The sequence below is a fragment of the Lepidochelys kempii genome, chromosome 12 (assembly GCF_965140285.1).
Source record: "Lepidochelys kempii isolate rLepKem1 chromosome 12, rLepKem1.hap1, whole genome shotgun sequence".
In the NCBI taxonomy this organism is placed as follows: domain Eukaryota; kingdom Metazoa; phylum Chordata; order Testudines; family Cheloniidae; genus Lepidochelys; species Lepidochelys kempii.
The window spans coordinates 33,001,473-33,028,484 of record NC_136391.1 but is presented as its reverse complement, the minus strand read 5'-3'; the positions used below and the strand labels follow the sequence as shown (position 1 = coordinate 33,028,484).

The 27,012-nt window shown below is 43.9% G+C and overlaps 1 protein-coding gene across 4 annotated transcripts; it reads right to left on the bottom strand.

Annotated features, from left to right (window-relative positions):
* Positions 1 to 2,424: 2,424 nt before the first annotated feature.
* On the bottom strand, positions 2,425 to 24,182 carry ATMIN (ATM interactor). 4 transcript variants are annotated; one of them, XR_012154526.2, is made up of 5 exons: positions 23,831 to 24,117; positions 16,626 to 16,751; positions 14,464 to 14,663; positions 11,494 to 13,473; positions 2,425 to 10,160 (listed from the first exon to the last, which is right to left on the bottom strand). XR_012154526.2 is itself a non-coding variant. In XM_073308023.2 (4 exons), exons 3-4 carry the CDS (start codon positions 14,655 to 14,657, stop codon positions 11,637 to 11,639), a joined length of 2,031 nt encoding a protein of 676 aa, XP_073164124.1. In that variant the 5' UTR covers positions 14,658 to 14,663; positions 16,626 to 16,751; positions 24,090 to 24,182; the 3' UTR covers positions 2,425 to 11,636. The 4 variants fall into 4 exon arrangements, 3 of the variants coding, with proteins under 3 accessions (XP_073164124.1, XP_073164123.1, XP_073164125.1); XM_073308023.2 differs by having other exon boundaries at positions 2,425 to 13,473; positions 24,090 to 24,182; XM_073308022.2 differs by having other exon boundaries at positions 2,425 to 13,473.
* Positions 24,183 to 27,012: the final 2,830 nt, after the last annotated feature.

The following is a 27,012-nucleotide window of genomic DNA, read 5'->3' as shown; positions in this document are numbered from 1 at the left end:
TATCAGATCCTCCATATGTTTTTTTAATGCAGACAAAGTCTACCTTTGTCCACATCCAAGGTTTTTTTTGTTTTTTTAAATGAGACAAAGTCATCTCTTTCTATACAAGCCAACCAGTTTTCTTAACCTTTTTCCCAAAGCCTCATGGTAATAAGGGAGAGGAGTCATTCCAAACTCTAGATGTTGGAAGAGTGTTAGCATTCTATTGGAACAGACTAAAAAGCTTTTCCAGTCTTTGTTTCAATTTATTGTTGTATTTGCAACAGAACGAAGGGCTGCCTGGTTTCCATGCAAAGGATTTTTGTTGTAGATATCTAGTTGTATTTGCCTAGGTGACCAGTTGGCTAACATGAACCCTCAGGATAGAGTATTGGGTCATTTGACTAGATCCAAAGCTGACTTTATGGCATTTCTGGCTCATGCACCTGTACTTTGCAGAGTAGCAACCTCTTCAGCATTGTCACACATTTGCCTCCCACTATGCAATCTCTCCGCAGTCTCTAGATTGTTAAATCTGGACGAACGGTACTTCAGTCCCTGTTCAAATGGACTCCAAACCCACCTCCAGATGGGATAGCATGAGTCACCTGCAGTGGACCGGACATCAGAATGGTTCTTTCCAGAATGGTTGTTCTTCTAAACGTGTTGCACATGTCCATTCCACAACCACCACCTCCTCCTTCCCCTCTCTATTGGAGTCATTCCAGCAGTAAGGAACTGAGGGTGGTCTGGGGCAGCTTGGCCTTTTATGCCTGCATGGTGTGCAAGACACAATAGAAGGTGCTTGGGCCTCCCTGATGAGTACTGCTAAGAGTAAAAACTGACAACTGCGCACTGGAGCCCCCAGACACCTACAGTGGAATAGACATGTGCAAAGCACCTTGAAGCACAACAGTTACAGAAAGTTACACAACAGTTGCTAATTTAGTAACTTTTTTCCTGCAAGATGACTCCAAGAAGCATCACTGGCATTGTGTTCTTTGTAAGACAAACACTGCAACTAGTTCTAATGCTATTGCCTTGAGAGAACAGTCAACTTACCAGCATGCAATTTCTACAAAGAAGGGGAGTGCAGAACACTGAACACAACGTGGCTAGGGCTGCTTTCATTAACAATAACAGAAAAGACCAGACTCTCAGTGAGGCCAAGCAAGGTAGCAGGTCACAAATTACAGGTCCACTTATCTCAGAAGAGTTATTGCCTTCCTTAACAGTCAGCTAACTCACAATCCCTATGTTGCCTTTTAAACTGGCTGCCCCCTTCCGCACTTCTTTTTGAGACAATGTAACCTCACAGCAATAAACTGATTTGAGCTCATTGGACCAAATCTATTCCGTTTAGCAGATATAAAACTGGAGTAACTGCACTAGTCTAATTGAACAGAATTTGACCCCACAAGACATATCGTGGTCATTGGTAGCAGGTGAGGGCAGCCGATAGATGTAGGCATATAATTATGTAAAATAGTTAAAATATTTTAAACTAGGATTTAAAATCTAGCTAATGATTGAGCATTGACTTCAGACTATACATGATGATTTCGGAGAAGTTCCAACACCATCTCTAGAACAAAGGGAAGGTTACAGGTAGTCAGGGCCCCAAAATAACACACTTTTTAAAAGTTGACCAGACCCATATTGTGTTTCATGAAAACACTCAATACAATTAATTTCAATTTATTGGAGTAATTGAAAGGCATCGCTACGCACTCTACATTTCCTTGCAGAGGCTTACAACCAAAATATTGCATCCATGTATTAGGGCATGAGAACAAATGGTAATTATATGGTTTTTTTTAAAGAAGTGTATTTCCAGCCATCGCATGCCTTTAAACAGATAGTTTGACATGGGCAAAGGGCAGCCACGCTGGGCAAATGCAGTGCTAACACTTCAGGGGTTGAGCACTGTCCTAACTTACAAGAACAAGATCTGACCCCATTATGGCCGTCTGAGTAGGCAGAAGTTTCACATACATTCACAGCCCTGCTAACAGCATCTGTACTAGAGCAAAACAGTTGAACATTTACTTTCATTTGTTCTTAATGCTCTACATGGGGACTTAGGCAGGATATTGGTACAGAATACTGGGGCAAAAATTGGAAATTAAACTGTTTTACCCCCCAAAAAAGTACTAAGTTGGTGGAAAACCTGCATTGGGCATGTGAGAGAAAGAACAAGTGGTCCAAACCAGCATCCAATTATTCCAACGCAGCTCAATTTGTATGTAGAATATCATAACAGTTTCTTCTTCACCAGAGGCTGAAGGATGTGGAATACCATATAGAACTGTCTTCTTTCAGAAACAGCCACCATTTTTCATTTCTTTTATAGCTCTTATAAGTGATACTCTACTGCTTTCCCAAACAGCATGTACTTTCCATTGCCAATTTAGGCAGAGTCATACAATAAATACAAGACAAAAATCAGATTGAAATTAACTTTACTCCAACGTATTATGCATCATTTACAAGATTACTGAAATTCTTCATTGGTGAAAAGCATTGCAACACTTACGAATAACTTACTTGTAGCTTTATGTATGTAACAGTACAACTTTAGAAGGTAACATGAGACAAATGCAAAAAAAAAAACTTTTGGCACAGGTTTTTTTTGCATGCATTATACTAAACAGTTTCACCACTATTAAGACGTTTCTTCTTTGGGATGCCACTTGTAAATTTTATATAAAACAAAAAACCCACTTGTTCTGGCTGTTTATTACAATTTAATTGGCTAAAATGGCAAAAGCCAAATAGGACCATCCTTCTGAAACAGAAGTTTGTCCACTAGAAGCTAGGGTGACCACATGTCCTGATTTTATAAGGACAGTCCTGATAGTTGGGGCTTTTTCTTCTATAAATGCTGACCCCCACCCTGCATCCTGATTTTTCACACTTGCTATCTGGTCACCCGACTAGAAGCTCAAACATCATACAGTGAGGAGATGAAACAGACTCTTCTGATGATATTTCAAATGTGGTTGACAAATCTAGCTACTTCAATACGCTTTGGAACAGACTCATCCATGGAGTTTTGTGCTGATCCATTCCAAATAATTTTAAATGTAAGTGAAACATAATCAGTGGCTAAATTCTAATAAGTGGTTAAAAATGAAAATAAGGCCTGTTGAAAACATGGCTCATAGCCCACCCCTTCCATATGTGCTCTTGCAAATATATGTAGAGTACGGTCTGCTCTGCAACCCAGTGCTTGAAACATGCATTGGCAAAACTGCACATTCCAAAATGGAGGCCACTGTTTGAAACTTACTAATCCACTTGATGTATTGCTTCTGAAGTTATCTAATGTTTTCCACCTAAAGGCAGTATAAAGGATGATTTATGGGACTGTATAAATCAGAAACTGCTCAGCAGATTGCTGATATTTTTAAAGTAGCAGAAAACTCATTTGGGGATGTCCACTACTCTAGTTCTTGGTGAACTGGAAGAGTGATGCACATACCAAACAGACAAACTTTACATCAACCTGAATGCAGGTCAATACAGAGTTGAACAATCTGGCCCTTTGAGTCTACTAATTGCATAGCAAAGGAATTTTAATAATAGTACTCACTCTAGCTGTAGGCTGGCAAATCCTTCCACTGACTTGTTTGCCATTCAAGCATGTAGACTTTAATTCACATCAACTAGTTTAAAAAAAGGTTCAGAGATTTTGAGAACCACTGAAATTCCTGCAAATTTGCTCCATGCATGGAAGTGCATGGTCACTAACATACCCCCTACCCCTGGATATTTACTACCTAGGTTTACAGAGAGCATTAGGAAGGAAAGCCTGTTTGCAGTAGGTTTGTTGAAACACAAGCACAGCAGCATATTTCAACAAATCAAAGTGAGACTCAAAGGCCCACCTCAAAATTGACATTTTGGAGTATGTTTATTTGGAACAACGGAAATCTTCACGTGCAGATTGTGTTGTCAAAATGACAAAGAGCATCCCCAAATTAGATTAAAGCAAAGGAAACTGGAGAATTACTCTGAGCAACTTTCATGATAAAAGATCATTTAAATATAATTTGGTTGACCTCAGTGTTGTAATTTCAGCACCAGATATTCCTTTAGCAAACGAAGAATGATTTACATTGACCGAACAAAGCATACTCATATTATGCACATCCATGCTTTATTCAAGTACATTCTACACCCGTGATTTTATATTAGATAACCTTTTAATTTAAAACCTCAACCTTTCCAACACATATGCACTTAAAAGTTAAGAATGTGAGCAGTACCACTGAAATAAATTACATTATTCACGTGCTTAACGTTAAAAATGTACCAAAATGTACCTGGCAGGACCAGGACCTAAAATAGCAGAACACAGTCATTTTGTTAAGTTAGAAACATGCTCTATTACCTTATGCTCAAATAAATTTGCTAGTCTCTAAGGTGCTACAAGTACTCCTTTTCTTTTTGCGGATACAGACTAACATGGCTGCTACTCTGAAAGGTAATTTATATGTACACATGAGTAACAGCAGAATTTAGACTTTTAAAAAAAGGCATGGCACGTGTGTACTTGGAGGTCACATTTTCAAGGGAAATTTATAAAAAAGTAAATTGGGAAAAAACAGATGTGGATCTGGAATGGTTTATAGCTTGAACAAGTTCAGCATGACCAGTTTTACAGTCTTAGTTTCTTTAAGCTGTTTAACTCTTAACTGAATATAAATGCTTTATGCTGCTTTAGGATTTCAGATAACGTCGAAGAGAAGAGTTTCTACACAGCAGCTACTTTACATACATAAAAGTGTACATGTATATTTAAGAGAATTCAATTTATCCTAGACTGCCAATTTCTGTCAGGCTGAGGAAACAAACACTTCCCTGCAATTTAAACAAAGTGTTTTTTCATGCTATCAAATAGCTCAAATAAGTATTTACAAGTGTATACACATAAATGGGTGCCTGCATATCTCCATAGTATAAACAAACATGCCTCCTCTCTGTTATCAGGGCTTAACGTAAACTTTTACCAATATATAGTGACACCAATAAAAATGCAAGGCAACTCATTGTTACGTTTGACATATCTAGTTTTTCAGCTGTCTTTTTGCTTATATTTTGAAGAATATAAGAAAGGGGCTGCGCCCTGAAAAGTGCACTTTTGTTTATGTCTCCTTTGTGTTAATGAATGAAAGTGCAATATGTTTAATTTGCATACAAGTGTCAGTATTCTTTCAGAAGCTAAAGCCAGTTTTTTTGTTTTGAAGTTGATATATGCATATGTTCATGTCCAAATAGCTACGTACATGCACGTTACCAGTATGCCACTTCTCTGCCCAGGTAGATGCAAAATACCCTATTTACCATAAAAGCATCCAAATCTCTAATGTACATAAATTAGAAGTGTCCACAATTGCATTACTCCTCTATTTAAATGTTTTGTCCCTGGTGTTTCTCTCAGGGAATCTGCATGCCATGAGGGTTATGTGGACGTATCCAAGAGACAATATAGACTTGTCTCTGGATTGCTTTTACCACCCTTTGAAAAACTGGATGCTTTAGACAGACAAGATAACATTCAACTTTATTTACAGCCAGCCAAGGAAAGTAGAGCACCTTCATCTTAACTCGTGCTTCAGGGCACAGTAAAATGATTGTGACAGACCAGGGAAGAATTCATCTCTGGCCGAGAGAAAAGTATTATATGGTTTTCTAAAGGTCTGATCCAAAAGCCCACTGAGAGCAACGGAGATACTATCTATTCCAATGGCTTTGGATCAGGCCCTAGAGCATTTTAGGGTTTTTCCATTTTCCTTTGAAAGATCAGGTAATAAGCATTGCCAGCAGTAGAATACTGGATTTGATTAACCAGTTGGCTGATCCATAGTGGCAAATCCTACATTCAAGTTTTTCCCACAAACAAACAGGTTATGTGATGCATGATTAGGTGACCAATCACAGCCCATTTGAGTGGAGTTCAGAGTGGTCTAACACAAAATTGTGAGATCCAATAGTTGCAAGGGTGAGAAATTGGGATAAAGCAGGATGTGCAAGTATGACTATTTGGAAAAAAGTCTGTGTGGAGAGGCTATGGGGAAAACCATCGGCTATTTTGGGTACCAAAAACAAAGTCTCCCTTTATTCACCAGCCAGCCCATTACAGCCAACAAAAGGGTAGTGAAACACCTAAGTCACCGTTAACAATACTGAGAAAGAATCCTGCATAAAATCAGTTTTGCTGACTGACACACTTAAAGTAGTGCAAATCATTTTGGAAGGGCAATGCAAGAAAAATTGAAATTGAAAAAAGAAAAAAATTAGTTTGGAAGAGAAAAATATTAATTGAAGATTTCAAATCAAGTTTTAATGTATTTGTTCAGTGCCTAGCACAACAGGGCCAAATTTGGCTGTGACCTCTCTCGTCTATTACAAGTGTTAATTAATAAATCCAGAACTAGGGATATCTTAATGATGTGGAATCCATTCCTTTCGTGTAAGGAATTTTCCACAGCCCCATTTTCATAATTTCCAATGTAAATATTTTTCTACAATCAGAATGAACACATCACATTTGTTTTGACTGTAGGTAACTCTGGGACTAAAGTGACCCATGTCCATCAAAACAAGGTATATTTACTGTTAAATTGTTTTCATGCCACTGGATTTTATTTAACAAATTCAAATTGTGATACTACCATACTCATTTAAGGTAATAGCCAAATGTTAATCCTGCGGGGCTAGGAGAAATGGGGCCAAATTCAGCATTGAAGCCCTGTCATATTACTGTGCTCTGTAACTGCATATTTTAGAGAACTGAAATAAGACAACTGTTCATGGGAACCAGCAGTGTAAACTAATTTCTATTGAAAAATGCTGCTGGTTTCCTTTAGGCCATAGTCACTGGTAACCGTGCATGCACAATTCACCCCTTTGTAAAAAGGTTTAGGCTTAAACCAAAGAAAGGATAACCTGCAGTTCGGCATCACGAGCCTGTGAGGTGGCTAGTAGTACTTGGGGGGCTAGTAGTGGGAAACTTACCTGCTGTAATTCCACACACTGAACATGTCACAGAAATTGATCCCCACTCTTGAGTTTTGGGCTTCTGGAACAAAGCCTAAACTTCCAAAATGTCAAGTTGTGCAGGGCTGCTGAGTCCCCACATCATCATCTCTTCCACGGCAGGTGGTACGTTCCACCTCCGTACAGCCTGCTTGTTCTCCAGTTGCTAGTTTTTTTGAGCAAGAGATTGAAGCAATTACCTATGAGAACTTATGTATCTAACTTTCACTTTGAGATGTCAGTATAATCAATGCATCAGTTGGATGGCCGCAGCCATCTATGCACTAAGAAATGCATTCGCTAGTTCTACAGTAAGCCAGTGGGAAATAACTCTTAAAACCAAAGCATAAACATTGCTACAAATAGTAAAAGACAGGATGGATGAATCCAGCCATACTTCATCTGTCTCTCACAGGAATTGGATGGGTGAGAAGGAATCCAGTCATACTATATCTTCAGAGAACCAGAATTACATGCAAGTAGTTTTCTCTTCTCTCAGTATACCACGCTGACTGGGCTCCTGCTTCTAGAGGAAAGAAACTTGAAGGGAGTTTCCACAAAGCAGCAGACTCACCAAATCATGGAGAACTAGAATAGCAAAAGGCAGTTTAGTACACTCAGGATTGTGGACAATTCCAGGACACTTCCACATCTGAGAACGTCAGGGAGATATTAAACAGGTGACAAGCAGCATAGGGCATGCACATTACAAGGCAGGTATGTAGAAGGATCTGTTTGCATTACACAATTTCAAGTAGGGGCAGAGATGCCCACCAGCTGAGTCTGTTGGCTTGACAATAGCACATTTAAGAAAGCAGGAAAAGTCAAAAGCCTTCCCAAGAAAAGACTGATTTGACAAAGTAATATCCTGCAACAGAACAGTCACCTTCATCTAGCATATTGGTTAAGTCCTCCATAGTAAAGAGGGAAACATTTTCAGTTTTGGGCTGGGAGCTGTGCCCAGAAAGGACGGGCTATAGATCACTTCCATCAGGACTCCAGAAACAAAAACTTCTACACAGATGAGTGACTGATTAGTGTCAAACATATGCCCAATACCTCCCCTCTTCCTGTGGGTAAGCAAGTGTTCCTTTGCAAAACTGAAAGCAGGATCTTGGGTCCTTATTACCACCAGTGAACAAAATGTGCTAAGGAGTTGCTCTGGGATCTGCACATGACCTTTAAAACGACCAATTAAGGATATACTTGCAGGGATATGCTGAGTGCTTAATCCAGCCTCTTCCTTTCTGCTGCAGCCAAAAGGGTTACTCCTCTGGTCAATAAAGTAACTGGACATACATCAGCTTAGTGAGAGGCAACACACAACATTGAGGAGAAGATACAAAAGTCTGAAAGAGAAGCCAAAACTCTAGAGTTCAGTAATGACCCTAGATTAGTAAACATGCCCCAAGGCAACCAAAGAAGAGACCAGAGACTGCAATGAGCTCATGTAGCGAACATGCATCCCAAAGACATCTACAAGTAGAGAATGTGGTTATCTAAAGGCAATTACCAATTGGACAGCACAGGAAGCTGCATACTTTGACTTAATGGAATTTGAATGAAGGTCTGGTGACCACAGTTAAGGGAGACAGGCTCAGTCTTCATCATTTGTCGATATGAATTATGTATTTTGTTCCTCCTTGGACTTCAGGCCCACTGAAATCATGTCTTGTGGTACATCCAATCACAAGTACCAAAATACTATTGCAAAAATCAAAATTCAAGTTTCACTATGGTCTTAACTGGTATCTGCCACCTACTGGCAAATACTCCCAGTTAGAACACCATGTCTCACGCTTCCTCTCAGTTTATGAAGACTGCAGGACTCAAGGCCACTGGACAGCTCAAGCTGGGTGCTTTAGTGCAAAGCCCAAACCTTATCTTCTCAAAGGCAGACACAGATGTGCAAACCTCTCCAACAAGTTGATCTTGTGCCTGGGAGTGGCCCCATGATACACTGATGTCTATGTATCTGACTTCCTCATCTGTCCAATGCTCCAAGATCGGTACAGACAATGCCTTACTGATTGGCACACTACAGCAGCGCCCCAAAATGCATCTATGAAACACTGGCCTGAAGAGTGGGCTGCAGAGGCATAGAATTGGTGTGCCTGGGAGCTCAGGTATGCAATACATTCACTGCACATCATACTAAGCTATCCCCGTCACAACAACGTTTTGGTCTACTACAACAAGCAATCATGCAGAAGTTGGGGTTGGGTAAAGGCGGTCTGAAATGCTCTGAGGCAAAGCAATTCAAGCCACCACCATGAAGAACTCCCCCATAAAGAAGGCTCTACGGTGTACCAACCATCAGCACCTCAAACTCACTTCATTGGCACTAGTGCTATGGGTGAACATCTGCCTAGTGCAGCAGGGGAACAGCTGGGCAATGCACCTGTATATCATGTAAGTTACTCCATAGCGTCGATGCCTGGTATGTTTGTACACAAACAGGCCAATGCTCCAAGTCCCCTCAAAGATACCGACTGGCATGCTAACCAGAAATACACCAAGCCTCTGTTTTGAGATGCCACCAAATAGCACTGACCCAGCATATTGGAAGTAGGAACAGGAACGAGTAGGAACAAGATGTGCCTGTGCTGGGAGAGTATCACTGTAGCACCCAGCTCTGATGTGATCCAAGATTATCTGCTAGTGCATCAAGCTCCAATGGCACAGCAAGCCCTGATAGATCAACGGTGCTGTCAGTGCCCTGCACGTTCACCATACTCCGATGAAATGGTAAGGCAACCTAGGCCACAACATTACAAATTCCTCTAGTGTGCCAAGCTCTGACAACACACTAAGACGACAGATCTTGCTAGTGTGTTGAGGCATTCTGACCCCACTGCAGTGCTCCAAACATCAATGGAACCTCAAATTCCATCTGCAATTGCTACCACCACTCAGGCTGCAGCAAACCAGTTGCACTTTGAGTCTCCTACCAACACAGATAGAGGATTGTGCCTTTTACACGCTGATCTTCAGAGCTGTGCCTTTTCCATAAACTGGAGACAGGGGAGCATGGAATCGGTTCCAAAGATTTCTGGATGGCACACACAGGTGCTCTAAGGCAAGGCACAGCTGCAACCAGCCTTCCAGACTGACCTTCAAGGCAGAACTGGATGCTCCTGAAATAAAGTTACAAGAAAATACAAAAGTTAGTAACCTCAGAAATACTAAAAGATGGGGAAAAAAGTGATGCAAGGCTGAAGACTGGCTCACAGAGCAGAAATTCACATCAGAATAACTGCCTCTCCATTGAAATAGATGACTGTTGTCACTGACCAGATAGGAGATGACTGTAGATGAAGAAAATCTCCATACTTTTTTGAGCATCATCAGCTTTTAACAGGTAACCGCTGAAGGGAAATGCTTTACAGTGAAGCCAGGGGCATGAGGGGCTGCAGAGCCCACTGTGCAGAGGAACAAAGTACCTGCTGCTATACAGGGAAGTCAGCAGCCTCAAACACTCTGAACTTTCAGAGTTCTACCTAGTCTTGTTCTAGAAGAGTAAGATTTAAGAGTAGTAATTTAATCAACAGGATATCAGAGAATTCAGTCATTACAAGTTTCCTAAGGTCTTTGGTAAGGTTGGTAGTTATAGTATAACCAATATACTGTTCCTCAAATTAGCAAATACTGTGCTATTGGTAGGTGAATTGCAATGTAACCTGATGATTTCTTCTGATCTTTCACTCAGACAGACATTCTAATATTTAGAATGTCCTTGATTTTGTTTTCATCAGAACCAGAGTTTCTTGAAAAAAAAAATAAAAAAAAATATCATACTTTAGGAACACAAATCCCTCCTTGAAAAGTCCAAAAATACTTTAGACCTGTATGCTGTCTGTTTTATTACAGTATGTGCAGTGAAGTTACTGCATAATAACTTTAAGAGTTAAGTATCTCAAAAGTTCTTTTTATACCCCCCTAACATCAACGCTGATTATACCAATTCAGAGAGAAGTAAAAACAAGTGTCACTACCCACATTAGTTGCACTTTAAATTATATACGCAATAATCAGCAAATTTGTGTTACAGGTTCATTTTTGGGACAACTGCTTGGAAACTACATCTACTAATACATTCCTCAACATCTATTTTTGTATAGGACTGGTAAACCTTGCCATATGATAATCTTGTCAAATTTAAGACTTTAAAAAACAAAAAGCAGCTTATGCCAATAAGGGCTTTTTTGGTGAGCGAGATGTGTCAGAATTAGATAGGCTTACTGTCTTGATGCAAAAGTAGGCCTAGGTCTGAGCCAGAAGTATATAGGTATAGACAAATATAAAAGCCTGAACTGAGGTTCAATCGACATGTTGATATAGCTTTGTAACACAGATCAACAATGGTAGGCACCACGAGAACATTCACTTTAAAGTTCAAACTTACATGAACAGGTTACAAGCATGTACACATATTCTATGTTTAAGTTACATATACAACAGCTGAAGTACCTTATGCATGAAAAGGTTTTCTTAGACCAACTGCATGTGGGCAACTACATTCAACGTAGATAACTTGGTCAGTCCCTTCTCCCGCTCCCCACCCCAATAATTTAGTTTCAAACCACAAGGAAAACAATTTTATTAAGTAGCACTCAGTGGCTTGTTCCAAACTTCTGACAAACCAAGGAACACAATTCTGCACAGGTCTGTGTTTCTACTGAACTGAACTGTGACTCCATTGTATTCCAGGCCAAGTCAGCCAGAAGAAAGTCATCCATAGCTGTCTGTGTCTCATTGCTGGTAAGGAATAGGCTTCCAAGGGTCTCAAAGCAGCTATCCATAGTCTGTGTTTCAGCACTATTCAGCTGGACTTTATTTTCTATATTTTGACTAGCTATATGTTTAGCAGCAGAGGGTATTTCTGTCTGGGTTTCAGTATCAGACGAGTCAGTGCTCATGGAGAAGCTGGACTGCTTCAAAATACTTCCCAAAGGCAAATGGGTGCTACTGTCTAAGAAGGAATTTAAGTCTGTCTGTGTCTGGGTATCAAACATTTCCAAACCTAAAAAGTTAGAATTTCCTCTGCAGCTATAGGATTGAGTGGCACTATCCGAAAAAAATAAGTCAGTCTGTGTTTCAATGTCCAGAGATTCCAAGACCGGCTCAGAGTTCAGGTTACCAAGTTCACTCTCCTCAGTTTGGGTTTGAATATTGGAAGCTGAAAAGAACTCTTCAATGTCAAAGTCTATTCCCGTGCTCTGTGTAGGGCCAGATGGCAGATGTGTATCAGCACCAGAGCTAGCGTCAGACAAAAGACCACGATTATCCAATGTCTGACCAGGCATGTTACCTGAAAAGATGTTTTCCAGATCACTTAGTAAGTCCATTGTCTGGGTTTGATTATCCGTCATATTTTGCTGTGGGAGTATAGTAGTCTGTGTATTGAAGTTGATAATGGATTCAGTTTTTATTGTATCCTGACTCAGGGTCTTGCAGTTACTTCTTTGTAGCAATCCTTGATCCATGTTTGCAGCCATTAAATTGTTTTCTGGGAGCCCAATCTGGGTTGAAACATTGTAAACCGAATGAACACTGTCAAAAATGTCATTGCACATTACAGCCTGGTCCATTTGTACTCTCTCTTCAATACAGTTCTGTGTTCTGTTGGTTTGGGTCTCTCTAGAAACGCCAGATGACTGGAAACAAGCCTGAGCAAAAGCATCAGTCTGGGCAGCTATGGATGAAGTCAGTTTAGAACTGGGCAACAATGTCTGAGTCTGAACGCTAACCGGTAGCGAAATTTGTGAACTGAATGTCAGGTCTGTCTGAGAGCAAGAGGATACAGAAGAATCAGGAGTCCAGGCTGCAGATGGCACAAAGTTCTGTGAAATGTAAGATAAGTCAGTTTGTACATTTATTGAAGAGATTTTATTCTTGTGACAAATGCTCCCCAGCTCTTGTACTGCATTATTTGATGTTACCTTACTCAAATTGACTTGGACACTGTTGCTAATCGGTTCAACATCACCAGAATTTGCCGTTTTTGAAATAGGCACAGTGTTTTTAAATACAAGTGCTTCAGCCTCTAATGCTGGTATCAGAATTCCTATAGACTGAGGTAATAAGTGAACAGTACTCATAACAGAGCCTTGATTATCAACAGCCACCACAACAGGTTTGACAGAGGAATCTGTTGCTGATACAAAAATAGGCAAGTGAGCAAACTGCATTACTGGAAGTTTAACCAAAGCTACTTTGGGCTTTGGCAAAAGCATTTTCGGTGTACACTTTGGCTGTGAGAGCGTTTGCTTACTGATATTAGAACTGCAGGAGCCTTCAAAGGAGGCCATTAGCTTCATCTCAGATGATTCCAATTCCTGAGTGCAAGTACTACTGATGCGTGCATTGATGAACGCTTCACTCGCTTTCTCTGCCAAGTGCTGATTGGAAACCACAGTGCACATTTTCCTTTTCTTACTAGGTGGATCCCTGTAAACATGATACATTCAGAATTTATCTCACAGTTTAGAGACCAACAACAAAATCTTCCCTCCCAACTCTTTCAATCATGACACTAGACCTTGTGGGAATGGAGGTATAAGTTAAATCCTTCCGTAGGTCTGCACTGGCAGAAAAACCAATCCTGACCATGACCTTTTTTCACTTTAATAAGGAAGAGAATGAAGAAAATGCTAAAAGAGTAACCTCTCAGCATTTTGGGTTGTGGTGTTTAAGAAAATGTTAAAAGACTTTTCCAAAGTAGGCAGTTACAGTCTTATAGAAAATTGGAGACTAGGTTTTCTATCCCTTGCATACAAGAATGCACAAGTATTATAATCTTGCAGCATCTCACTCTGCAAGACAAGATATAGTAGGATTCAGTAAATAGATTGCTTCATGCATGCACACTACTAGGAAGATTTATACAGTTTTATAGATGGCAATTTTTGATACTTATCTTATTGTCTTACTAATGAAAGCAACTGACACATATGGTGCTGTATAAGTGTTACGAGTAAAAATATTTAATGAACGTTGCCTACTTCAGGCTACAGAACTACACTGGGTGTGCACATTCCCCGTCCAAGAACATTCCCTTTCTAATTTCATAGGACCGCAGGATGCACAGTTCCAACGAGAATCACTCTTAGTTCTAACAACAAATGCAATAAATGTCACCAGCAATAAGAGGACCATAGCTGGTAGCACTTCTTGTGCTAGACACTAGAAGCTTGATCTTACATAGTACTGGACACTCAATTCCCATTGCCATCAATAGATCTAGAACTGCTGTAAGCAATGGAAGGAAGAAGCTGCAAACTGCATTAGTGTTAGTGGGAGTTAATTGCATATAGGTAGGAGACAGGCCCACCTCCCATCAACCGAAAGGAGTTAATTATGGGGCATGTGTAGGAAGATGCCATAATACTTAATATACAATAAATTAAACCACTTAATCAACAATAGCTTCACTGTTACCTGTGCTCTGCAGGGATCTCATGGCCAGTTCTGTAAACATGAGACAGTAATGCTGTTCTGCTGGCATAAGGGCACCCACAAGTACACTGGAAAGTCTTGCCACAGTCTTCTATATGTCGTTTCAAGTCCCATTCCGTGCCATACGAGTTGCTACATTTATCACATTTGTGCTTCTTTTCAGCATGCATTTTCATAAAGTGCTAAAATTCACAGTGAAAGTTAGACAGGTTAGCAATACAAAATAATTGGTTAAGAGGTCATTTCTTTACAAGACAGATACAGTGTTAGCATACGCAAAACAATTTAGGAGATGCGCTAGTCTTGGAGAAGAGTAAGAAAACTATCCTTAATCAGAAACAGTTTTAAGAATTCTATAGAAATATTTAGGCTTTTCACTGAAAAAAAGATTTAAACATTTTCTTGCACTGCTCAAGGCACAAACTATACAATACTATTCTAGAGGCATGAGAACTACAGAATGAAGAGAAGTCTAGTTTCACTGTCAAAGTTGAGATGAGGGCAAAAAATAAACAATGAAAAGTTGCTTAAATTAGTTTTCATTATTTAATTTAATTATTTAAAGTATTTTTGTACAAATAACTATGATTTTACACCATCATTTGATCTGCAAATTGATTTTCATTGTTTTACTTGGGAGTAAGTCTTTATACAATACCAGAGAATGAACTTGTTGGCAATCTCATACACCTTGTCATTAATTTTATGTCATCAATTCCCCACAGCTTTTAGCTATAGATTAACTACTGCCACTTAACACTTACTGGGCTTCCTGTACCATTGACATCAATGGGAGGTTTGCTATTGACTTCAGTGGGCACAGGATCAAGCCCACAGTGCCCCTCATTCAAGAATCTTGCTGTTTATTAACGTTAGTTAAATCATCAAAATACCCATCCTGAGAGAGGCACGCTCTCTCTTTCAATAAAGAACTGGAACAAAGAGGAGAGGCTAAGTGAGTTGTCCAAAGTTCCCAGAACAAGTAAATAGAACCCTTTATTTATGGCCCACAGCTCTAGCCACTAGACCACATCACTGCCATGCTCGATCATGCAGCTGACTGACACTGAAGATGAGTCACAAATGTTGGCAGTTGGGTTTTCAATAGAATTTAATACTTTTCATAAAGAATGCATAAGTGACATTTTCTTAGCAAGAGATAATCCTGATGAACATGCAACAGAAAGTCAACTGTGTAAAGACCAACTCCTGAGACAAAAGTACATGCCTTATTTCTTATCCATTTAAGATGGCTAATAATTTAAATCCAGCTTATTGCGCTTGGACTTCTTTTTGTTATAATTGGACATTTATAGAAAAAATGTTAGCCATAGGTCAGCTCTTTAGAAAAATCTTATATGAATGATCTTTTCTAACATTCATTTCTTATCAGTTTTTTTTTTAAAATGAGAACATGCCAGTGACTGACAGACACAAAGACCCAAGTCTTCCAAAGTGGATGTGCAAACTGCCATCTGCACACAGACTGGGTTTTCTCCACACAAAAAGAAAAGGAGTACTTGTGGCACCTTAGAGACTAACCAATTTATTTGAGCATGAGCTTTCGTGAGCTACAGCTCACTTCATCGGATGCATACTGTGGAAACTGCAGAAGACATTATATACACAGAGACCATGAAACAGAAAGTGGTCACTTTGGATGGGCTATTACCAGCAGGAGAGTGAGTTTGTGTGGGGGGGGCGGAGGGTGAGAAAACCTGGATTTGTGCTGGAAATGGCCCAACTTGATGATCACTTTAGATAAGCTATTACCAGCAGGACAGTGGGGTGGGAGGAGGTATTGTTTCATGGTCTCTGTGTATATAATGTCTTCTGCAGTTTCCACAGTATGCATCCGATGAAGTGAGCTGTAGCTCACGAAAGCTTATGCTCAAATAAATTGGTTAGTCTCTAAGGTGCCACAAGTACTCCTTTTCTTTTTGCAAATACAGACTAACACGGCTGTTACTCTGAAACCTTTCTCCACACACTTGCTCTGCAACTTGAGTATACACATTGGGATGTCTGGCACATGTGTTTGGATACAGGAAGGTATATGCACTCTTGAAGATTTAGCCCATGTTGTCCCCAGATTCCTCTTATACTATTACTCAAGAAAAGTAGTCCAGAAAAAAAATAAATACCTGTTTTACAAGTGAAAATTGGGAAAATGGTCTGTTTGGTCCTCTAGGGCAGCCTTCAATAGGACAGCAGTAGAATTTCTGTGTAGTTTTCAAACCCTTTCTTATTGATGCATTTATTTTTCCATCCTGAAAAAGTACATTTTTATTAAAAGTTGGCAAATGGGCCTGTACTATTAATACAGTGTTCAGAATACAGATTAAATTTTGCTCAACATTTAGTTTACCAGCCTTGACATTCAAGCTAAAAACTCTTTGTTAAGTGAATTGGTAGATTACTCAGCTCAAATGGAGTTGCTTATCTGTTCAGATACTATTTTGTAACTATACCAGCAGAACTCCCCAGGAATCACAACGGATGATCCGAGAGCAGTATACTATTATTTTACTACAAATATTAAATTCTCCCCAGCATAGAGGAAATACTTTCAAAATCTAAACAATTTACACCTGCTATTTCTTAACTTTTTAGAGTCCAAAATGAATGGATCTAAAGCTCCAACCTCTACACTGCATTTCACTAAATATTTACAGTGTTCCAATACAATGTGGTTTTAATTTTCAGAATTGCATTACGCTTGGCATTTCCAACCAGTAAGATTTCTACTTTACAGTTTATATTTGCCTGGAACAATCACACTGCCATCAAAGTTGCTGAAGCAAGTAAAAGTAAAGAACTAGAGTTCCATGTGCCACTTAATAAACTTTGTGTGTGTGCTTGTATGCAGACTAGATGTTCACAGCAATATACTACAGAACCAGAATACCAATAGGGACAGATTCTGCTTAGTTGTCTCTGGAAGAGGCATCTCCCTCACTAAGGAAGATTCCTTCAGTCTCAACCACATTACTCTGCTTTCCACATATTTCAGCCACCTGAGCATGGACACTTACGGATAGTAGCAGGTTACTAGCAAAGAAGGAATTTTGGGCTAAAATTCTCAGCTGTACCCAAGCAAAACAGAGTGCTGCTGGGAAGCATAAAGACAAAAATAGCACCTCTTCTGTCCCTCCAGATCCTGGAACTGGCTGGGGAGCCAAACTCCAGGCACTACAACCCTGGAGATCTCTCTCTGGTACCAACTTCTTCAATGTGAAATTAAATTTGACTTGATCTGATGGCTCTTTTCACAGGGGGAGACTGCTAATCTGATGTTGGATCCAGGAACCAGACCCATAAGGCCTCCCTGATGAAGGCACAGAGCCTCTGCTGCTTATCAATGCAATCCAAGTAATGGTTTACAACCCCAGGCAGAATAGCAGGTACCCACATCTGTCTCCAGAATATAGAGGGACACATCACACACTGCTTAAATACACCTTTTTTACCTGAGACCCCAGAGCCCTGACAGACATTTTGGTACTAGCCAGAGAACCTTCGGGCCAAAATAAAAACCTACCAGTACAACAGTGAAAGCTATTTAACACTGATCCCAATTAAAATATATTGCAACACAAGAAATTGAGTTTTGGATTAAAAAGACCCGAAGAAATCACCCTGGGAACAGAGAGAAGGTCCCTGCACCTGACCACAGAAATGCACAAACTGAGGTAGTTTGGGACTGCACAATGTTTTTATAACTTCTGCTTCAAACATCTTAAGTGAGAAGGGCGCTCATGCAGCTCCAACAGGCATGGTTTTCCAGAAAGTTCCTGCAACATAACATGAGGCAAATCCCACAAACAGGAATAAACAGACGCCACATTAATGAGCTCCTTTTTGTCAAAGTGAATGAAGCATTAACAGTTGTCAAACCAAGATAAGTTATGTCTTCAATAAATGGAACATAATCAATGCTATACAACTTCGTCAAGTAACTTATATTTCTAAGCGTTCAAACCTGGTTTCTAGTAAAAGACATGTTGTTGCAAGTAAGTTTTACTAATGCTATAAGTCCATACAATTAAGTACAAAGAATCTAATGAATGAGATGGTCAACTATGTCATTTCACCAAAAGAGAACCTGATGGATTCTTGAACTTTATCAATTAAATGTTTTGTGGAATTTTGGGACAAAGTTTTTACTTTCACCTCTTTTTCTTTGACTCCTGAAAGTATCAAAATAAAGTGCAGTCAGAGAAATCTAAAAACCACTAAGTTCCAAGATCATTCTCTTGTTACACCACAATCCACCACCACCATGCTACTAAGGGTCAGATTATTTATTTATTTTGTAAAGATATAGTACATCGGTTCTCAAACTGTGGGTCAGGACCCCAAAGTGGGTCACAACCCCATTTTAATTGGGTCACCAAGATTGGCATTAGATTTGCTGGGGCCCAAGCCCAACCGCCCAGAGCCAAAGCAATGAGGACTTCAGCCAATGGTGGAGGGGCTTTGGCCCCCCTGCCCGAGGCAGTGGGGCTTGGGATTCATCTTTGGCCCCCCTACCCAGGACAGTGGGACTTGGGTTTTGGCTTTGATCTCCCCAGCCAGATCAGTGGGGCTCAGGTGTGCTCAGGCTTCAGTCCCCCCTCCTGGGGTCGTGTAGTAAATTTTGTTGTCAGAAGGGGGTTGTGGTGCAATGAAGTTTGAGAACCCCTGGTATATGCCTAAAGTAGGTGCCTAAAGAAGCAGATAGTCACTAAGCAGAATTCTGAGAAGTGCCTAGACACCTCGCTATCACTGACTCTCTCGGGTGCTTTTGATAATTTCACTAGGTGACTATCTACTTTTTTAGGCATTTATTTAGCAATCTGGACTTAACTGCTAAAAGGGCTTAGTAAGAGAGGTAAGCTGTAAAACAATGCTGAATATGGAAGAGGCAGCTCTACATATATTGGTAAAAAGTTTCCGTAGTTGGGACTATCTGTATGTAGCTCTAAAGCAGGGGTGGGCACACTTTTTGGCCTGAGGGCCACATCGGGGTTCCAAAACTGTATGGAGGGCCCCCCTGCTGGGACTCCCTACCCCTAACTGCCCCCCTGGGACCCCACCCTCTATCCAACCCCCCCTGCTCCCTGACTGCCCCGATCCCTATCCACACCCATGCCCCCTGACAGGCCCCCTCTACCCCACCCCCTATCCAACCCCCCCTCTAAAGCCCCTTTCAGAATATAGCCCTGTGAACATGAGTGGAGGGCTCAGGAGGAGCAGGGGCAGCCGCACAGCTGGAGAGAAGCGACGGTTTCCTGCTGCTTCTCTCCAGCCGGCTGCGCGGCCGCCCGGTGGTCCTCCTGAGCCCTCCGCCCACATTCGCCACACTCCCGCCACCCGCAGCTCCCGCCTGCTCCTCTGAGGCTGCAGTGAGCCTCCCTTCCCGCTCTCCCGCGCCCCCACAGTGCAGCCCCCCCCCCCACACTGGTGGCGCGGTGAGGCTTCGGCGGAGGGACAGTGGGGGAGGGGTTGGGGGCTAGCCTCTCCAGCCAGGAGCTCAAGGGCTGGGCAGGACGGTCCCACTGGCCGCATGTGGCCCACGGGCCATAGTTTGCCCGTCTCTGCTCTAAAGTATCATTCAATCAGTCACGACCAGATAGAGAGAGAGTCTATTAACTTGGATTTAAACCTGGAGAATGGTCAGTTTAGATGAGCTATTACCAGCAGGAGAGTGAGTTTGTGTGTGTATGGGGGTGGGGGGGATGTGAGAGAACCTTGATCTATGCAGGAAATAGCCCGACTTGATTATGTAAAGAGTTGTCACTTTGGATGGGCTAGCACCAGCAGGAGAGTGAATTTGTGTGGGGGGGTGGAGGGTGAGAAAACCTGGATTTGTGCTGGAAATGTCCCACCTGTTGATCACTTTAGATAAGCTATTACCAGCAGGACAGTGGGGTGGGAGGAGGTATTGTTTCATGATTTCTGTGTGTATATAAAGTCTGCTGCAGTTTCCACGGTAAACATCTGATGAAGTGAGCTGTAGCTCACGAAAGCTCATGCTCAAATAAATTGGTTAGTCTCTAAGGTGCCACAAGTACTCCTTTTCAGTTTATGTCTAAAAATCCCATCTCCATAGACACTGTGTGTCTGAGCCACACGGTGTCCCAATACTAGCCTGGACCATTACCAAACGGGAAGTGGAGTACAAGCAATCTCATGAGCATGCACGGCACTGTGATAACCGTTCCGAGAGCCATTACAGCCGTTTATGTGGGGAAAGAACGCATTGTATTTTCTTCCTTGATAGCAACCCTGGAACACAACAGTTAAATACTGCAGTAACTGTGGTTCAAACCGACGGGCCACGTGGATCCAGGAGTGCTGCGTGCCCCTCAGAGCACAAGCTCAGAATGTTTGGAAGAATGTCTGCTGAAACTGCGCACAAACCCTATCTATGCCTTGTGTCCCTTAACCGCAGGACGCATCAGCTAACGTCACTCAATTCCTTCCAACTGCTTTTGAGCCAAGATCCACATAGGCCAACTCGACCAATAATAAAAAAAAAATTAACTATTTCCCTGAGAAAATAGGAGGTTTTGGTGCCTGGGGAACTGTACGTTTGTATTCCTGTAGCACAATGTGGCCAGGGTCTCCAGGTGCCACAGCAATACAAAAAATGAATAAAAGGATGAATGATCTTTAGAAAGAAAAAACCCAAGCTACGCTTAACAGTATCTCTTATATTAAAAAAAGATTGAAGAATATTAAAAGATATCACACACAAATACTACACAGAGACAAACCAAACACTAAGTACGCATATACTGTTAATCAAGTTTATATCTTTCACACTGAAGGGTGTTTTAACCAAAAAAGCTGTTGCTAGAAAATGCATCATTCTTCCCATTGTAATAGAATAAACATGATACACTAATCTAGAACAGCCCATCAACACCTATATAAATCTTTACAGTACCCTTTGAACAACAGTGGCTTTAGAAACAATTGGACAGTTTACTGTTTCTAAAGAATGCTAACTATCCCTTGCAGAGGGCTTCAAAACTGGGAATGTGAGCTCCCCATCTAGATGATGTTAGATAAATCAGAAGGCAAGAAGGACCCAGGGGACACAGATGTAGTGCTGGACAAACAGTAGGCAGTCAATGCTCAAGTACACACTTGGGGTCAGGTTGGGAGCATGGGTCAGTATGTAGACCTGGTGTGTATTACTTTCCTGCATGATCAGGGCTGTGGGCACCAAAGGTGCAGTAAATATCAGGACCAAGTGGATCTAACTCAAGAACAGACTCACGGATTTTGGTACTTGGAATCAATTGTCTCAGGTGCATGCCAAGAGCGGCATGGGTGCTCCAGGGCTGGAGCACCCATGGGGGAAAAAAATAGTGGGTGTTCAGCTCCTCTCTCCTGGTGCCTCCCGCACCTTGGCAGACCCTGCTGATCAGTACCTCCTCCCCGCCACAATCAGCTGCAACTGCGGGGGAGTTCAGGGGCGGGGTATACTCACGATAGGGCAGAACGAGAGTGGGAAGAGATGGGGTGGGGCCTTGAGGGAAGGGGTGGAGTGGGGGCAGGGCCTGGAGTGGAGCAGGGGTCAAGCACCCCCTGGGAAAGTGGAAAGTTGGTGCCTCTGAACAGCTGGACATGGTGCATTCTCAGGACCAAGATCTCAAGGGGTAAGGAATAACGGGGACAAGCAGGAAGGGGTATCTGGATCTACACTTGCTTACATCATGCACAGTGCTGGGCTGGGGATATGGCATGGGGGAGTTTGATTCCATGGCCTTGCTTAGGTGTATGCTAAAGGCCAGGAAGGTGTTTGGGACATGCATTTGTGGGAGGGAGGTTCAATACGGGGGCCAGGGTTAGGGGATTTTTAAAGGGTGGAGGGGAGGGCCTGGTTAGACTTGTTCAGGTGCACGCTCTGGAACAGGCAAAATATGGGGTTCAGCACCTGGACCTGGAGGGTCTTGCTCAGGGACATGCTAAGGGCGGGGGGGGGGGGGGGTGTTAGATATCCAGACCCAGTGGGCTGGGGGTCAGTACCTGGACGTGGTCAGGCTTGCTCAGGTACACACTCAGCGCTGGGGGTATGAGGGGCTTGGTACATGGGCCTCATGCGCCTTGCTCAGGTACATGATAAGGGTAGGGGAGCTTTGGTACCCAGACCCAGCGAGCCAGGGATGTGTTGATCTCCGGATCCACTGCACGTTGTTGATTTGCTTGGTGGTGGGGGAAGGGATATGAGGAGTCAGGTACCCAAACCAGCTAGGCTGGAAGAGGGTCAGTACCTGATACAGCTGAGCCTTGCTCAGAGCTGGGAGTGGGAAATATGAGGGTTTTGGTACCTGGACCCAAGGGGCTAAGGGAGGTGGGCCTTGCTCAGGTGACACTCAGGACAGGGGAGGGTCAGTACCAGAACACACCGGATCATGCCTAGGTGCAAGCTCAGAGTAGGAGTGGGGCCGTACCGGGACCCGCGGGGCCATGCCCAGGGCAGGGGAGGATTGTACCCAGACCCAGGGCCAGGGAGGGTCAGTACCTGGACCCGGTGGGCCTCGCTCAGGTGCATGCTCAGGGCAGGGGCAGCGTGGTACCCAGAGCCGCTGGGCTATGCCCAGGTGCGCACTCAGGACAGGGGAGGGTCGGTATCCGGACCCGCTGGGCTATGCCCAGGGCAGAGGAGGATTGTACCCAGACCCAAGGCGGGTCAGTACCTGAACCCAGTGGGCCTTGCTCAGCGCAGGGCGGTACCCAGAGCCCCTGGGCTGTGCCCAGGTGCGCACTCAGGACAGGGGAGGGTCGGTATCCGGACCCACTGGGCCATGCCCAGGGCAGGGGAGGATTGTACCCAGACCCAAGGCGGGTCAGTACCTGAACCCAGTGGGCCTTGCTCAGGTACCCAGGGGCAGGGTGCAGGGCGATACCCAGAGCCGCTGGGCTGTGCCCAGGTGCGCACTCAGGACAGGGGAGGGTCGGTATCCGGACCCGCGGGGCCATGCCCAGGGCAGGGGAGGATTGTACCCAGACCCAGGGCCGGGGAGGGTCAGTACCTGAACCCAGTGGGCCTTGCTCAGCGCAGGGCGGTACCCAGAGCCGCTGGGCTGTGCCCAGGTGCGCACTCAGGACAGGGGAGGGTCGGTATCCGGACCCGCGGGGCCATGCCCAGGGCAGGGGAGGATTGTACCCAGACCCAAGGCGGGTCAGTACCTTAACCCAGTGGGCCATGCTCAGCGCAGGGCGGTACCCAGAGCCGCTGGGCTGTGCCCAGGTGCGCACTCAGGACAGGGGAGGGTCGGTATCCGGACCCGCGGGGCCATGCCCAGGGCAGGGGAGGATTGTACCCAGACCCAGGGCCGGGGAGGGTCAGTACCTGGACCCGGTGGGCCTTGCTCAGGTGCATGCTCAGGGCCGGGCTGTTGGGCAGGACCTTGCCGCAGCCGGGCACCGTGCACAGAATGTTGGTCCGCACGGCCCGGGACAGCTCCGTCACCGACGGCCGCACGAGCTCCCGGGGCACAGGACGCTCCGTGACAGAGGCCGAAGCCCGGGGCCACCCCGGCCCCGCTGCGCCCCGTGCGCGCTCTGCCGCCGCAGCACCTGGCGCCGCCATGTTGTTTTCGGCCACTTACAAACAAACCGGCCTAGCAGCAGCAGAACTTCCGGGAGCGCGGCGGAGGCAGCTCAGCATTAGTCATCTTGTAATTTGAATATTCATAAGGAGCGCGACGAGGCTCGGCGCTGGTCACGCCCCTCGGCCCTGGCTCCGCCCGCGGATGCTCTTTCGCTCCGCCTGGCATCGCCCAATCTTCAGTTTTCCGTCTGCCGCGGGGCCGGCCCGGTTCGCCTCGTTCCCGAATAACCGTCACTCTCTTCTCACCGTGGGGTGGGGCGTGAGGGCTCTGGGGTGAGGCTGGGGCCCAGGGGTTCGGAGGGCGGGAGGGGCAGAGTGTTGGGGCACAGGGGGTAGTGGTGAGGGATGTGGGCTCTGGGTTGGGGCTGGAGATGAGGGGTTTGGGGCATAGGACGGGACTCCAGGCTGGGATTGAGGGGGTCAGGGGGTGTGAGGGGTGCAGGGCTGGGGCAGCGCTTACCTCAGACAGCTCCAGGAAGCAGCGGCATGTCCGTCCCCTGCTGCAGCTCCTAAGCAGAGGTGCAGCCACGCAGCTCTGCTGCACTGTGCCCCATCCACAGGTGCCAACCCCGCAGCTCCTATTGGCTGTGGTTCCTGGCCACTGGAAGCTGAGGAGCTGGCACTTGGGGCAGGGGCAGTGTACGGCACCCCCACCTGCCCCTACATGTAGGAGCTGAAGGGGGGACATGCCACTGCTTCCCAGAGCTGTGTGGAGCCATAGCAGGTAGGGAGCCTGCCTTATCCATCTGCACCGCTGGACTTTTAAACGCTCGGTCAGTAATGCTGACCAGAGCCGCCAGGAGCCCTTTTTGACGGGGCGTTCTGGTCGAAAACTGGACACCTGGTAGCCATAATCCTTGCTCCGTGGGTCACTGACCCAGTACGGTGCCCTAACATCACCAGGCCACAGGTTAAGATGAGGTCAAAACATTACCACACTGCAAGGCAGCAGGCTGACAGGAGTGCAAAGATCATTGTCACGATGCAATAGATGATGAGGGATCAAATTATCATTAGAGGGTGAGGCAATTAATGATGTGGGGTTAAGAAGCCATGACACCACGAAGGCAAGGGGGGATAGAGATTGTTACATGAGCTAACTGGGTAGCATCAGCCAGTGGTTGCAGCATGAAAGGATGGCACAACGTAACGTCAAAACCAGGGCCATAACTAGGGTGGGGTGAGAGGGGCAGCCACTCAGGATACAGAGCCGGTGGGGGCACAAAAATGGGGCAGCGCAAGATCAGGGCCAGAGTCCCTGGCTGTAGTTTGGAGAGGGGCATTGGAGGAGCAGAGGGGGTGGTCCAGAGCTGCTGCTTCTGCTGGATGCTTACTGCCTCTGCAGCTGCACAGTGCCTCCGGGGTCCTACGGCCTGTCATCTTTCTCTTCAGTGTGTGCTTGGCACCTTATATGGTCACTATCCTGTTTTCTGTACAATAGGACAGGGCAAAGGGTGTGGGGAATATGGGGAAAATAGAATGAGGTGAGGGAAAGAGGCAGTAGCGAAGGAAGGGGGATGGGATAGGGCAGGGGGAAGAGAAGAGGATGGGGCAGGGGAAGGGGTAGGGAAGAGAAGGAAATAAGGGCATGGTGGGAAGCAGGAGCCCTGCAGTGTTCCCTTGGCAGCAACAGCTGGGGCTCCCCCATTAAGCCAGTAATCCCCCCCCCAGCAATGGCTACCCCTTTGCAACAGCCCCAAGTACCCCATCATTGGAGGTGTTTAAGAATAAATTATACAAACAGCTGTTAGGGATGGACTATTCACAGTTAGCCCTACCTCAAATGGAAGGAGTTGGGCTAGATGACTTTTCTAGGTCCCTTCTAGACTTACAGGTCTCTGATTTTGTCTTTCTTGGCTCTTTACAGACTCAGGAAGACAACACTCCATTTCAAATATATCTCAACAGCCATAAGGGTTAAAAACCTCAAATTTAAAAGCACTTAAAATTGAGATTGTGAATGCTCTTCTATGGCAAAGGGTGAACGCCCTTACAAATTACACAGCCATGGAATCATGGAACACACATGGCCCAGTGCATTGGTAAGCGTGTGGAGATTTATGAAGCAGAAGAGCACTGAGACAAATGACATGGCAGGATTTAAACCTCCCTTCAACTTCAAGGCTATCTATAATTTATCTACCACTACATCCCCACATTCACTTCCTAAACCTTCATTTTCTCTCTCTGAGATCACCATTCACACATCTCTTTGCCTGTTATCTGCTCTGCACCAATTTGGGTTGATTAAACTACATAGGTCATCTCTCTTTCCATCTGTAATCCTATTTTGAAATATAGCTGAATTTTTTATATATATCTATCGGTTTGATCAATTTACAAGCACACAGGATAGTTGTTTTCAGGATTCTTAACCCATCCCATCCCTTCACTAATCCAGATCCATTCCTATGCTTTTGTGCCAGATTCAGCTTTGATTCTACCCCTTAACCTCTAACTCCCAAACATATTACTGGTAAGAAAAGTAATAATTAAAAAATACCTAATTCTCACATATATTTAAAGTATAGCTTACATAAAATATACCAGATGATATAATCTCTCTCTATCATGTAGTATATTATGTAAATGGATGACAAAATAAGGTAGAGAGTTCTTGGAAGACTGTATAAATGCTGCAAATACAAAATAAACTATTCTTTCCAACTCTCTCACATTTCTCATTGGCCCTGTCATATCCATAACTCTGGATTATACAACCCTACAATGAAATCTTTATGCAAATAAGGGTCTGTAGACGCAGGATTGAGAACCTTTTCATTTTCCTCTTCCGATTATGCATTTGCACAGCAAAAGCAACCTTTAAAAAATCCTTAAGTCTGTAAAGGGATACACTGAATATATGTTCATTGTGATCTCATATGACTAGTGAAATCCTTTTAATTAACTACATAATGATC